Source organism: Nothoprocta perdicaria, unplaced genomic scaffold, assembly GCF_003342845.1.
Source record: "Nothoprocta perdicaria isolate Ctin4 unplaced genomic scaffold, notPer1 scaffold_1, whole genome shotgun sequence".
Lineage (NCBI taxonomy): Eukaryota > Metazoa > Chordata > Aves > Tinamiformes > Tinamidae > Nothoprocta > Nothoprocta perdicaria.
Window position 1 is genome coordinate 9416693 of NW_020454093.1, and position 15878 is coordinate 9432570.

Consider the following 15878-nt stretch of genomic DNA (forward strand, 5'->3'; position numbering starts at 1 on the left):
GGATACAGCAAGTAGTTATTTCGTTTTCAATGGCAGGAGGGAAGCCTCAGCTGGATAATTAAGTCCCGTTTGGGCTGCCATGGTTGAACCAGGATGCAGACAAACTGGAAAGAAGCCAAAGGCACCCATAAGTGCCTTGAAAAATCTGACCTACGAGGAGAGGTTGAATGGTTTGTTTAGTCTAGAAAATGGAAGATTTGTGGGACAGAACAGTCTGTATATAAAGAAATGTCAGTAAGAACGGTGGAAAAGTTCTTATGCAAATGGTAGGGCTTGTGCAAGTTTATTGAGGGGCTGAAACTTTAGGTGCAGGATGCAAAATTTGGGCTTAGAAGGATAATAAAAAATTAGAGATGTAGTAGTGCCATTAGAATATGAGTATTAATAAATCTATACTGGTTTTGACAGATGGTAGCATCCTGTGTATCTTGCAATAGGTTTTGCTTTCAAAGGGAGAATTTTTGATAAAATTAAGAGAGTTCCTTACTGAAGTCGCCTGAACTGAGAGCTTTTATTTGGAAAGGTCTGAAATGTCTTAAATCAGTGCTGGTCAAATTAGCAGGAATCCATAACCCAAGAGAAGGGAAAGCATGTATAGAAGAGATTTGAGATATACCTACCTTGGATAACTTTATTTAAAAGATCTATTTGGAATAGGTAGACATCTTAAAAATACTGGGAAAAACTAATTAAAAGCTGGATCTCAGAGATTAAGAAGTGGAGAGTAGTAATTACCAATGAACAGAGGCTGGGAAGAAATTACCTTCATGGATAGGGCTTCAAATCAATGCTTATCTTTTTAATAACAACTTGATAGAAAATACAAGTATTTTCTGATAAAATCTGCCAATGACAATAAGCGAGGTGGTATTAAGAGAACAGGATTGGGATATGACAGGAAAGTTTGGATCAAGTTAAAAACCTGGARTAACACAAACAGGACAAAACTGAATAGCATAAAATGCTTAACTCATTCACCTTGGGACTAATAACAAAGAAACTAGAAACTCCACATTTGGAAATGACTACAGAGGTATCTCCTGTGACATGTTATCCAAAATGACCAGGAACTTCTAATGGGGCGCACGGCAAACACTCTTGTGTGACAACCCCAAAGGTTATTCCTAAAAGGAATATGAAGGAGTTTGTGTCCATGTACAAAGATATGGCAAAAACGTGTCTGTATCAGTATGTACAATTTTAATCATGCCTCTCCAAGGATAAACACGTAGTAAACATAACAGGAAAATGTTAGTAGGTAGATCAGAGAAATATAGAGCATATTTTACAAGGAAAACTAGTTCTTGAACTGCTTTCCAGTGGGAGTAATAGGAAAAACAAAACCAGAAAGATAGGAAAAACAAAACCAGAAAAATAACAAAACTACCTTCAATGGACACAGTGTTTTCATGAAAGAGATAACATGACATTCCTGCAACTGACTGCACAGATTGAATCTGAAGACCTGGAAAGACCTTTCAGGTTTATGTTTCTATATTGTTACATGAAAAAGAATATCTAGACTCATGTTTGTTTTTTTCTCTGTTCACACTGAGATAAGATATGAAATATTCAGCTTCAGTTGAAGGTTAGAGAACAGCGTAGACTTTCTATTAAGACACTGAAGCACTGCAGCAAGCTAGATGAAAAAAATTTAAGAACCACTAAAGCAAATATTTGACATGGCTTTTCTAGGTACACTTGGAAAGGCTCACAGAAGTGGCTTGGTCTTTTGAGTTCTCTTCCAATTCTGCGTTTCGGTGAGAAAATATAGGGCCATATCTTTCTGGACCCTGGCTTAGTAAAACAGAGGAAAAAAAATAAAGCTATTTCTGAGAAGGCTGTTGAGTAATTTACACTCTTTAACTTTTGGAAATATTTATTATTTCTCCAATGTTCAGAGAGTTCTAGGAAAATCATAAAGGCCTCATTTCCAGCAGGAGACGGGAAGCCCTTGGCTTTCCTATCAGGGGAGCCGGGTTTAGACAGAACAAAATACCCTTCTTGCATTTAGTCTTTTCTTGCAGACAGAACGTGGCTTGACGTGAGCCCCATTGTAAAAYGCTCTTCTATGAACTTCTCCTCAGAGCGGCAACAGGATCCTGTGCTCCATCATCCTGGACCACTACCAGGGCCCCTCGATAATAAACTACGACGATGAGAATGGCAAAACATGTCTGCACATTGCTGCTGCTGCGGGCTACAGCGACATTATCCGCGCGCTGGCCAAAGTGCCCGAGTGCAACCTGCAGGCCCTCGATGTGGATGACAGGTAACCACAGGCCCTCTCTGCAACTGCTCCTTCCCTTCTGGTGAGCTGAGACGAGCTCTGCTGATTCTAGAGTCGCGTTTCCTGTTGCAGAAGCCGTGACCCAGTTAAGGCACCGCACACACACACAGAGGGACGGTGCTGGCTCGGCCACCCTGCAGAGCAGCCCATCTCACCTGCGTGACGTCTAGCATGGTAACTGACTTGTCAGAAGGTTATTGAGCTTCGTGTTCCTGGTAGGAAGTGATAAGATTATGTGGGAAAGGACCTCATCACCGCTTGACTGAACTTGGCTCCATCAAAACAGTAGGACAGGATCCTACAGCTTGAGGCTGGGCTCCTGCTGCTGTTTGCATTCAACAAATGGTAAAATTCCCTTGTTACAACTGAAGTGTTAATGCAGTATTTCTAAAGCCCTGGACAACCTCATCTTCCATTCTCACAGGGTACATGGTGCCTTCCAGGATGAAATCCCTGCATCATAAGTGCAGAAGACTCCTCTTCTCTCCTCTTTTACATGCCATACCAGTGTCCCTTGCAATTTTGTTCCTAAGTGTCATGAAAATAGAATGAATTGACTTGCAGTTCTGATGCTTTCATCAAAATTGTCTCATGTATCCTGCTCAGTGGAGCATAAGCCAAGGTTTTCTTGGCTTAGATCTTCAGGTAATTAAAGTAATAACATTCTTCATGGAGAAGTCCAATAAAATGGAACAGAAATAAAATCAACAGGGTTCTGGAGAAGTCTGAACATCAGTAAAAAGCAGTAGAGAAGGCTGTTTTTATCATAAGAGAGAAAGAAGGACTGCAGAATACACTGCAGAATTCAATAAAGACATGACCTTCTATTACATATTCTCAGTTATTTCCATAGAGGGATCGTACTTGAGGAAAGAAAAAGATAGAACTGCTCACTATAAATACACTAGAGATTTTCATTCAATTATCCTTCCAACTACACCAGTCTTAAAATCAGTGGGATTGCAAGGGACAGGCTGAGAAAAGTTAAATTTATTCTTTATTCTTTATTCTTTATTCTTGCAGTTTTCATCATGTTACTTTCTGTGCTTCACAGACTTTCTATGTTGAAAAAAAAAGTAAGCAGTAATATAAGAGCAAAGTATTACAGTTTTGAAGCTGGATGCTTCACTGCAGCTAAACAGATGCACACAGATAGATGTCATCTCTGAGCTTCCTCCCCAGTGGTTCCCAATAGTGGGAACTACTGGGAGTGACCTAAGAGCAGGACAAGTGGCCACAGAATTCCTTAAAATCGATGTTGAGAATGCGGGATAAGCAGCAGAGGAGCCCACTGCATTGTGTCACTAATGCTTCCAATAGGAAAATTACTGATGCTCSTTAATGACATTCCCCCTTTTCCCCAGGACACCTCTGCACTGGGCTGCAGCCGCGGGGAAAGCCGACTGTGTGCAGACCCTGCTGGAGCTGGGCATAGAGAGCAGCCCGCGGGACATCAACGAGAACACCCCCCTCTCCTACGCCGTGTACTGCGGGCACACAGCGTGCATCAAGCTGCTCTCCCAGGAGAACAGGTAGGAACAGCCCGCAAGGTCACAGCTTGCTCACGTGCTGGCCCTGACTTAGGAAAGAAAGGCCCTGCTTTTCTGTGCCACTGGAGTGCCTGCGCTCTCGGTGACGCCTTTTCAGTGTTCCGCAGTGCTCAGCTCGAAGCTTCCACCAAGCAGCCGTGTTGGCATTAGTCATCTCCTGAAGGACTCGCTGCTGCTGCTAGAGCTCACCTGCCGCCCTCAGTGAAGGGGTCTGAATCAAGAAGGTGCAGGTAGAGCTGGTGTTCTGTCACCTCTGTGCACCAAATGCATCTTACAGGACAATTGCAGACCTCAGATACATGCTCTTCCCTTTTTTGCAGTCCCCACACACTGGCTGTGTRTTCATGTGATCAGACAGAGGGTTTGACCAAGCACAAGAGTCATTTCGCCAGCTCTAATATAAATTGATCACACTTAGATTTCTCGTGCTGTCATCCTCAGGATAAAGATTCGGGGGTATTTTCCTACGCACCTTCAGTTCTCTTGATTGCCACCTCTTTTTTCCACATCTTTTCTGTTTTTTTWAAAAAATACCACTGCTTATTACTTTCTCTTGATATTTCTGACTTCTCAGTGGTCCCTATTAATTTCTATACTCCAGCTTTGGTAAATAAGCATGCCTTTAAAGAGACTTTTTATTATCACATTTCTTTGTGATTTCTTTGCTTCCCCCTCCATTCCAGTCAGCAGTCAGTGTTATTTCCTGGGTCACAAATGATGAGCTATGGCCAACGTTACCTTTCCTCCTCTTCCTCCTGCTGCTGCACTCGGTCTGTCCGAGTAGCTCTGAGATGTTGATTATGAGTCAAAGGTTTCATCCAACACCTGCTGCAGCAGCAGCACCACTTTAGGTAATTATCTTGATGAGTCTTCTGAAATTCTGCCAGGCCTGCTCACTACATGGGTCAGTGACCTCCAAAAGACATCCTAAGGGTACTGTAGATGGAAAAAGAGGAGAGGAGAGACGAGGAAAAGTAGAAGGCAGGAACTCCCTGGGCTGAACATTGCTTGTCACAGGGTTAGCAATGCCTGTGTTGTTGGAAATACAATTTTCCAAATATGACATAATACAAAGACCAAGTGATTTTAAAGATCCCAGCATGCTCTTCTTGTTATTATTGGCTCCTGCCTCACCATTAGAAATAATGTTTCTGCAGATGGTAGATGCTGAAGCCAGAAAACACTTATTATTTTTTTCCTGATAGCTGCACTGAGCCTGCACTGTAAGATGAGTTAAAGGCATTGGCCCCATAAGAAGAAAAAGCCACATGTGGCCGTTTTCACATTTTTGTTAATAATAAATGCAGAGTCCTGACTTTCTGCCTGCTTGAATCACCCCTGCAAATGTATCAGAATAGTAATCACCTAATTTTGTGGGCTGAAGCAGACAATATTTGTTCCATTATTTGGTAAATAATGACCTCAGAATTTGATTTGTACTCTCAATAGATCTGAGCCAGTTTATCAGTTTCCCCCTCAGAACGACAGACTCCTCAAGAAGGAAGGCAGGTTCAGCATGCTGAACCACATCTTTTCCTGCAAAAAGAAGAGAGAGGATCAGAAAACCACCCAGAAGGACAGAAGCAGAGACCGGCACCCAGGAGAGGAGACCTCGGAAGTGGATGACATCATCACCACTTTTGATTGCATTATGGACCCAAGCTGCAAAGACCTTCCAGATGACCGCATGGCCCCTGCTGACTTGAAGAGACGGAGCACAGACACGAAGAAGGGCCTCATCTCTGGCAAGAAGCAGCCCGAGTGCAACAGACTCCTGCCCGTTCGAACGCAGAGCCTCCCCCCAATCACCGTGGGCAGCTCTTTCCTAACGGCCTCCCAGAGCCCGGCCTCGAGCCTCTGCTCCGGCAGCACCGGCAGCCACCGCCTCGCACACAGGTCTCACAAGAGCAGGAGCGAACACAGCCTGCTAGAGCCCCGAAGCAGCTGCCAGGCTTTGCTGAATGAGCCGTGGAGCGCAGATTCCCACCAAATCCTCTCCTACAAAGTCTGTGCAGGAACTTCTTCGGACAAACTGATAAATGCCTTAAGCTCTGACAGATCCCACCACTTGCTTTTGTGCCCTCCTCGCCTTCCCTCACTTCCCAGTTCTCCATCAGGTAATTTGTTTCTTCTCAGTGTTCCACACCCTCTAACATTTACTGAGGTGTCAAGCTGGGTAGCTTGACCCAGGGAAACAGGTAAGTCTGAGACATGTTATTCCTGTTTTTTAAATGTCCTCCTCAGCGTCCTCTCCCTGTATGTAGTAAATGTATAAATAATGTATAAACAGGACATTGGCTGACAGCTGATGCCAGGAGCTCAAGTGTGGGGAACAGGAGACCTCAGTAGAGCTGCTAATGCCTCAGAGCAGAAGTGCAGGTAGGTAGCAAACACATCCCCATGCAAGGAAGGGAGGTGCCTGCAGGTCACGCACATGCCCTGGGAGCAGGAGCCTCCCACCATGCCCTGTACATCCAGTTTAACATGGAACTGGATGTGCCGGGGCTGGTGCTGCTCTCACACCTGCAGCTGTGCCTGGAACAGGCTCTGGGTCCAAACAAGCCCATCCACATGTGCGGGGCTAGAGGGCTCCACAYCGCCCTCCCCTTTCCTCTTGCAGACGGGTTTTGACTCCAGGCTGCAGTGTCACCCCCTTCCCTCTGCTGAATGTAAAGCTCTTGGGTTTCATGGGCTGTATTTTCTCCAAGGCTGAACTCAGGTTGCTAAATTTGCAGAGTAAATACTTTTACTTTGTGGCTTGGAAGCTGCACTGGAACAATAATGAAGCTGCGCATCAGAATGCTGGGGCAAACTGTGCATCTAGTACTGAGTTTGACTCTTACCCGTGTCTAAATTAATCTGCCTGGCAGCCCTCTAGGCAGAAATTTACCTCAACATAGCAGTGTCTGCAGCTTCATCTCCGCCTGGCTTAGTCACACGCTGAAAATTAAACACAGGCTAGCAGGCCCTCACACCGCCCTGATCCCAAATGGAATGAAGCAAGCCAAAGCAACCTCCAGGCTCCATTCCTAAGGGCAAATGATATGCACTAAGCTAATCCACTCGTGTCCCAACAGGCTTTTCTTAAGAATSTAGAATACGGTATAGTTAAATCCTCCTTAATTCTGGATGGAAGGACAGGAGGTTTTCTAAGAATCTTCTAAGATAAAAGTCCCACGCAGGCAAAGGAATCAGGATAGGCCCTGGGCATCTACTCGGTGCTTCATGGTCGGCACTGAGGCTCACATAGGTACAATAATCTATAGGCAAGGATGAGAACAAAATCATATAAATTATAGGAAACCTAATTGTCACAATGAGAACTGCCTTTGTGCAAAAGAAGAATAATTCCTTCTATTTCTGATAGTTTACTTACTTCAGAAAAAAAGGTTGAGTCTGCGGCAAGTTCTGTGTGTACCACCTCCCTCGAACAAAACTTTCCAGAAATAAAAAGCTTCCCGGAGCTGGCAAAAAGGGCTGCCAGCAAAGTGAGTAAAATAAAAGTATGCAAAGAGGCAGAGAGTGTCTGACAGGAATGCATTGCACAACCCAGATATTGTCTTGMAGCGTTCACGATAAAAACTGCTGCTTATCCCTCCTCACGCCTCCGTGCGTGGCTTAAATCCGCGTGCGCCTGCGGGATCCTGGCGGCTGAGTGGAACTTCCCAGTCACTGGACACCCAGGAGAGGCCAAAGGGTATCAGTAATTGAGGAGAAGTCACTCTACAAGTTATTTTCTCAGCTGACACAGTTTTGATTGTCTAACATGTCCATGCCTTTAATAAAGTCGGAGGGTTTTTTTGTGCTTACTGCTGCTAAGACAGCTGGCATAAAGATAGGGATTTGGAGGGGGGKTTTGTTCTGTTTTCTGAGCTTCTGAAATAAAAGTTGAATCAATTTACTACCTGAGAGCCGACACGGATTCAGAAGGGGGAGGTTGCTGTAGGTAGCAGCGAGGCCTCGGCTCTCCCATCGCTGGTGTGTTTTGGAATAAACACTTGGGTTTGCTCTCTGCTGGGGAGGCCCCAAGTTCCTGCCCGTATTGCAAGAGGAGAGGAGCCTTTGCCAGCCCCAGGGCTGCGCTGGCATCGCGGGCTGGGGCCTTTGCTGTGACGAGCTTTGCGGTCATCCCTTTTTGCAAGATGCTCTATCACAGACCTGCCACAGGAGAAACACTGCACATGGAGACACTGGAAGGGATGGGGTAAAGGGGGGCCTGTCTGGAAGGCCCAGCAGCTCTTACCGCCCGCTAACCATGCAGAGCCCCCCTTTGTCACCCGCTCCTCGCCTAGGCTGCTAACCCAGCAGGGCTAGGGTGGCTTCAGCTGATCAATGTGGCAGTGTCTTTCTCAAACTGAAGGGCTGATTTATGGGGCCCATTGACCATAATATTTACTCTTTTCCCCACAAAACGCCATAATGGAGGGGTGGGGAGGGTTATATACCTAGACGCAGAGGAAAACCAAGTAACAACCTGTAAAAAATGTCAGTTAATAAAATGCAGAAAAGTCCTGCATTTTACAACCAAGAAAATGCTTCCTTTCCATTTCATATGAAAACAAATGCCATCATAAATACACTCTTGGGGGTGACAAAGATGATGCCTTAGAGAAAGAAAAATCCTCTTTAATATTATGTGGAGCAGATAGGAAGGAAGAGCAGGAGAATCCTTGCCCTCGCTGCCAGGACTCGCAGACAAGGAGTCTCTTCCAGGCATTCCTGAAAGCCCTGCAAACACTTTGTGCTCTCTGCTGCTGCCAGAGCGCCCCGGTTATGAAGCAAAGGGACCTCTCAGGAGAAGATACCTCTCTACATCAAAACCTTAATGCTGCATTCATAATAAGCCATTAGTTTGCAAGTACTGCAATAAAACCAATATAATTCAGATGATACTAATGGGAGCGGCAGTTGATTCTCTGCTGTTTTAGAATTGATATATGTATTTCTTTGTGCACAGTAGATGCAATGTGGATGAAAGACACTATCCTTTACACACACCTTGCAATAACCTTGCAGAGGTGTTAAAAGGCTAAAACAAAAAGCCCCCAGAAACCTCTTCTGTCAGAGGTTCCCCTCATATTTCTGAGTAACGCTAAATGAATTTTTTTTCTGTAAAGCAGAGAGCTATTGTGGTAATAGATTATCTCTTTATTTCACAGGTAAACGTTTTCAACAGATGTCCTTAGATCAGTCCACAACAGAAGTTGCTACTCCTGTCAGGACCAGCTTAGCCCCCATACACAGCCACTGCGCTCAGACGAGTAAGTACAGGCCTGTCTYGGGGCCAGGACCAGCTGTGCCCACGTTCAACATCTGAGGGCTTTCGGGGGGCTCAGGTTCCTTTTTCCCAGAGTCACGGAGTGGCTGAGGTGGGAAGGCACCTCTGGAGAGCACGGAATCCAGCTCCCAGGCAATACGGAGATGTGAGCACTGAGCTGGTGTTCTCTGCTTGCTTAGGAAAAGGAAAGAATCTAGCTGCTTTCAAAACCCCAAATATTCTTTCTATTTTTAAGCTTGCTACCAGTGTTCTCTGCTTCTGGCTAAAGCACAGTTGTAAGCATAATCCTAAAAAAAAAAAAAGATTTCACAATCACTGGTGTTCTTGTAGTAATATATATGAACAGCAGGGTTTTAGTGCCAGTCACATGCCAAAAAATATATTCTGCAAGTAAGATATAATTATCACAGCTAATAACCATCGCCAGAGGAGGAATTAACTAACACAGTACCAGTGCATTTATCCAGGTGCCGCTACTGCTTGAACATCAGTAGCTGCCAACAGCAGAAAAGGAAAGTTATTTGCAAAAAAAATAGATGGCATTTCTCCTTTGCTAACACAAATAAGACATTTGATCCTTGAGCTTTCCAAATAACTACTTCATAGCCAAGATTTCACTCACCMTCCTTACAGCCCTTAAAATATTACTGTTCTTGGACACAGCCTTTACCCAGGAAAATGGCTCATGCAAAGACGTTTGAGTGAAAACACTTCATTTTTTCTAATATTTTTATTACTCTGTTTGCTAAAAACTTGCAACTAAACCAGTTAAAAAGAGCTAGAAAGATAAGCATAAATTAGAAGGAGAACTGAAACTGGTTAAAAATGAACAGAAAGAAGAAACATCTTCCAAAAAAGGAAGGGCAACAAAAAAGGAAGAGATGCTTTAACCTCCAAGCAAAAAAACCTTTAAAAATATATATTAGAAAGCAGTTAACAACAATAAAACAGTACCCTTGAGAAAGAACATCTGTGTGACTTTGGGTGAATAAACCATTTTTATAGATACCCACCCTTCATATGTTCCGGGGCGAAGCAGTGCTGCCCCGCGCGCAGGCTCAGCGGGACCTGGCCTCAGCTATCCTCCACCCACACTCACACACTTCCTAGCTCGTTATGCAGCTCTCTCCTGGACAGCTAAGTTGCTGCTATTGCACACAGCTCACATAGTGCCAGAAACGTTTCCCAAACCACTACGGGACTTCTGGCGAGCTCTTGCTTCTTCATGTGGCACGCAAGGTCTGAAACCAYGGGGAGGTTATCGCCTATTAAACAATAAACCTGTTTCAGGTGATCATTTAATAACACGGGGATCAGTGTTGCATGGGCCACTGCTCCTCACAATTTGAAGTGTCTTCGTTCCCAAGTCGGCAGCAAAGGAGCCCACCAAGCGCCCTCCTGATTGCAGGGACCCACGGCTTGGGGCAGTGCCTCCCCGAGGGCACTGCTGGGGTGTGGGGCTTGGGCAGTGACCCCGGCCAGAGCTACTCCCGTCTCTGGGGTTTACTCACTCCTGAGTCACTGCMGAGCAAAAAAGCTTCCCTGAGTATAATTCCTCCTTGGGCGGCCRACTCCACCCTCTGAATAGGAATTACTGCAGACACTTTTCCTGTGCATAGCTTCTGGTTTGACGGGGAACCACCACTGGGCTTCTGCTCCTCACAGATCCCAGGTCTGGATCCTGACTCTCACGTTGCAACACAAATACTAATACCTGTCATTATATGTCACTATATAGGATTTAAAGTCATCCCTGTCCCCAGTCCTGAAATCATTCCATCCTAACATCCTAAGCTGAAAATTCTAAATACAGTGTGCAGGAGCAGACGGACAGCAACGGAATTTGGGAGCTGTTCTTCCTTTCTTTAAAGAAACATCAGTTCGTGGTGGATACTTGGTGCATCAAGGAGAGATTACACTAAACTATTTATGCTCTACTTAAACACATCACAAAGGATTTATCCAGTACGGAAAGGTTCTGGAGATTGTTCACATGGGTGGAAATTTCAAATGGATGAACATGAGCCTATGCTCCAAAGAGGGAAACAGGTGACTCTCTCAAAATGCATATGGTCTTCATGCCTTAATTTCAAAGAACACAAAATATAATGAACTAAATATTGTATAATGAACTAAATAATCTATAATGAACTGAGCTATTGCACTTTCTCCTGACAAACTCACTGCAAACTAAAGATTGATGGTATATTTTTTTTCTTACGAAGGAGAACTAAGCCACTTCCCGAATTACAACTGAATATGAATGAACCTTCAATATGACCCATGGATTATACTGAATTGCCAAATGTCAGGCAGCTCTAATTCCGAACTGCCTGGTCAAGCCATCACCATTTGAATTATGTATTGAAATTAGCCTGAAAAGGGGGAAAAAGAACTTGCAAATTTTTAAATCATTGCCCCAAACAGGAACCTTAGTGAGTCTTAGAGAGTTACTGCTCCTGTTAAATACAYAGTGAAAGTCAAAGTGACTATATGATAGATAGTACATGAGCAGGTGACAAGAAGAACTTCAGCCTCTTTTGCACCAGGTATCTAGTAAAAAGAAACAAACCAAAACCAAACCACGGAGACACAGAGTTTTTCCACAGTGCCCACTAGGTAATCTGAGGTACAGTGGGGCTTGCATGACAAGACCTCTGTGTGTGCTTTGCCAAGCCAGCAAAGCTGTAGGGTTTCTGCTTCAGCTTTTGCCCTCTATTTCTGACTTGGACACAGTCTATGTCTCTAGTTACCTGCAAGACAGTTACTTCCCTAGCCAATTATTCCCCATTTTGCATTTGGGTTTTTGGTGCTTGTGATTTTTCTTGTTTTTTCTAAGTGCAGTGCTTTGCATTTGTCTTTGTGGACTTTCATTATCTACACTTCTTATTATCTCTCCTCTTTATCAAGATTATCTTGAATTATAAAGTTGTCCTTCAGCGTCTTTGCAACCTTTCCCCATTTATTGCCATCTTCAGATTTTTATAAGTGCACCTTTCATTTCCATTATTAATGAATGCAATGAATCCTCCACAGGATCTCTGTTGAAACAACTGCCCTTTGAGCACATCTCTCCCATTAGCTCTGTGTTCATGTTACTGTAATGGATCTACCTTATTTTCTTTACGATAATTTGTGACAAAGTTAACACTCCTTCCTTGTTAAAACTGTGTTAAAATTTCTCACTTCCTCTGCATCCACTGAGTCAATGCCCCAGTCTTTTTTTCGGCATTGCTTAATGAGCAGTGAGAAGGCAGATTTCATAGGCTCAGAGGTCCACTCCAGAGAAACACTAAGTGCAGGAAGGTTTTTATAGGTTTGAAGGTTTAGTTAAGTAATCTGAAACGCCTCAAGTCCTCTTCCCTTCTCCTTTCCTTTCCTTTCCTTTCCTTTCCTTTCCTTTCCTTTCCTTTCCTTTCCTTTCCTTTCCTTTCCTTTCCTTTCCTTTCCTTTCCTTTCCTTNTTCCTTTCCTTTCCTTTCCTTTCCTTTCCTTTCCTTTCCTTTCCTTTCCTTTCCTTTCCTTTCCTTTCCTTTCCTTTCCTTTCCTTTCCTTTCGAGACTTAAGAGAGAATATCCTTGTTCATTCCTTATTTCTGTGGAATTTATCAGAATCTACACCAGGAAAATTTCTGTCAGAGATTACAGAAAAGGAATAAACAAAGGAGATGTCAGGAAAAAGAAAAACATAAAGACTCAAGGAAATGGAATGATAATGTCAGGAATAAAGAGACATCCTTTTGGGATTTTTTTTAATAGTAGGATTCTTCCTGCATGTGAAGAACCACTGGGAAGCACTTGTGGGTCATTGGAAATGATGGCACCACCGGTTAGCCAAAGAATCCAAATAACCTCCTGGAGCCGGCCGTGACTGGCACGGTGAACCTAAGACTAGAACATCCTCTCAGGTGCAAACCTTAGCAGAATCTCATATATTCCRCACGACAGATGATGGGGAACAGAAAAGATTGATGGAATAAGAGTGCAACAAAGGAAAAATTAATGTGAAAAAAGGCAAGGAAGATTCCGTGCCAAGGTAGCACTTACTCCACTTGGGAACTCTGATATGGTTAGATTGGAAAAAACTATCCTGTTTGCACAGGGAAGTGAAGGGTTTGTGGAAAAAAAATGGAGGAATTGGAACTCAAAATGCAAGATGCTGAGGAAGGCAGTATAGGAATGACAGATACAGGACCAAAGAGTATCATGATTAAAAGACCAGTGGTAATTGATACAAACCATCTAGAAAAGGCAAAAAAAATGAATGACTTTTTTTTGCAAAGATGGCTTAGGTAAGATAACATAGGATATTAATGAAATGTAGACTGCAAACAAATCAAAAAACAATTCATGAATAAAATTGAATCTAGGTGAAAATAACTTAGAGGAGAGCGAATAAAAATGGTCTTGCAATTATCATTTAAGGATGTATTATAAATATGCAAATTTAGGGATATATATCATTAATAAGCTCTGAAAAACTATGAGATAAATAAATATATTTATTGGAAAATAATGGCAGGGCTCAGATAGTCTTGATCACAAAAGAAAACAGATTTCCTTGCCAACAATTCAATAAGGCAATAAGACCTTTTCTATTTTATACTCAGTTTTAATGAAGAGTGAAATTCTTCCAAAGGAGTCACTTGTAGTAAAGTAGAACTAATTGAATAGGAGCTAATACAATYCACAATAAATTCGAAGGCAAGGAAAAAATAGGTCTATAATTAAGGTTTTAAATCCTCCTTTGCAAACTTTAAGAAATTAATTAGTGAGTTGCCTGAATACAAGCGTGGGGATTTGTATTTAGAGAAGGCATAGAACTGGAGTAGCTTTAAAGCACAGACCCACCAGGGGGCTGCATCCAAAGCAAGGGAAAACAAGAATAAGGAGGGTCAGAGGGGCTCCTTGGATAAATAAAATTATTAAACAGGATGGTAAGAACAGAAACACAAACAGAATTGTAAAAAGGCACCAATAAGAAAAGACGATCACAAGTTAAAAAAATTACAGTGAAAACTTTAGTAAAAGTAATCTAGAGCCTCCTAGCTTAGGAGGTTACCCAAAAATTGAAACTACTACTAAATTCTTCTTTGTTCACTTATCCGAAAGAAAAAAATATAGAGATATGTGAAGCTTGTTAGAATAAATGCTGTGTTCCTCAGTGTCTGAGCACTCTTTCTTTTTCCTCCAGATCAGCTCCCATCTAGTCAAGTTCCTCAAGGTGTTAAGAAGTCTAACTCCCTGCCTTTAAATTCTTTAAGGACTGGGGCAGTTTTTCTTCCCCCAGCCCAAACCTGCAGGTTGCAGAGAAGAGGATTTTCTCAGAGTCATTCACTCCATTCCTTCTTACCCGGTCTACCAGGAGAAACTCTGAAACCAACTCGGGTCCTACCTGCTATCCCAAGCCAGAAGAAATCTAACCCTGAAGCAGAAGACCTTGAGAAATCCCCCGTCAAACCAGACCCTGAAAATTAACTCATTATGCTGGCCTCAAGCACATCGTTTGAAATACACCTAGGCGCTTCTACCAAAATAACTATGAAGTAAAATCTTATTGATTTGCACTAATGATGCTCTTGTGAACTGAGCTATAAAAGGACAAACAAGAAAGAAATGGCATTACATCACAAAAGCTACACTGTGTATTTATATAAACATTTTCATTACAGCTTTAATTTATGATGGAATTAATGAATCGGTATTTACTGTGCTGTGAAGCTGTTTTGTGAGTAGGATCCCCATAACATGCCATCTTGCTGCGGCACTGTCTTGTTAAACCTTTGATAGAGAACAGGGAGAGTCAGCTATTTTGTATGATTGAAGAGTCTGAACCAGAGAAGCACAAATTGGCAGGGCGGGTATTTAGTTTTCGGAAGCAGGGTATTGATTCTGAAAGCTGCGTGCCATTGAAAGTAAGTTTTTAAGATTAAAATGATACACTAAATAAAGGGCAGTTTTAGCAAATGAGGTTTTTTGACTTTTTATTTTTGAAATATTTTTTRCCTTGTGCATTTGTGGGTTTTATGACTTCTACAAGCCAAAAAATACAGTGAAATACTAATCCTCGTGGGACAGACAGAACCATAGCATTGGCTGTTCGTAACTGTTTATTGCATTGTCAGATTTATGCTTCTTTTTCACCTAATACTTGATATCCCTTAATGAAAAATCTGCAAATATATAGTTATTTTCATAAAAAAAAAAGATTCATTGCACACACCTGAGCTATTAGTCATTACTTCATAACTTTGATCATCAAACTGATGAAGAAAATCTAAACTGACTGCTGTTAACTCAAGAGCCTTGGCAAGTGCTATAGCCTTGACTAAACCTTTTGCAAGACTCTCCTTTCACAGGGATTGATAAAGATGCCAACCTTTACTAGCGCCAATACTTCTGTCCTAATTTTGCTTCTATAACCCAGTAGACTTGCCTGTTTCTGATTATGAAAAGGGTTGTTAGTTCCAACCAAGAGCATCCTTTGGGAGGAAAGCACATTGTGGGCAGCATGAGGGGGATAATAAACCCCTTTTAGCATCATCTCTCTATCAGCATCGCTAATGAACATGCCCTATGTTAGTTCTATCCCAAAAACTCATCCAACAAGAACACAGTATTTCTGTTTCTGAAAAGGTTTTATTAGCTGTACAAATGTTTCTCTCCCTGAGTCASAGTAGAAGACAAACCTCATGTGAAAGAAAAGATATCCATGTCCCAGTAGCTGCAGTTTCCAGTTACCTTGCAGCAATGATTGAAAAT

The 15878-nt window shown here is 42.6% G+C and overlaps 1 protein-coding gene across 1 annotated transcript in view; it reads left to right on the top strand.

Moving 5' to 3' along the window:
- The window catches only part of ANKRD55 (ankyrin repeat domain 55), a 41757-nt gene extending 26853 nt beyond the window's left edge, over positions 1-14904 (top strand). The window contains exons 7-11 of the mRNA XM_026038170.1: positions 2088-2272; positions 3655-3822; positions 5290-5957; positions 9000-9101; positions 14311-14904. Of these exons, the coding sequence (XP_025893955.1) occupies positions 2088-2272; positions 3655-3822; positions 5290-5957; positions 9000-9101; positions 14311-14594 (1407 nt within the window). The 3' untranslated portion in view covers positions 14595-14904. The remainder of the gene's footprint in view (positions 1-2087; positions 2273-3654; positions 3823-5289; positions 5958-8999; positions 9102-14310) is intronic.
- The last annotated feature ends 974 nt before the right edge of the window (positions 14905-15878 follow it).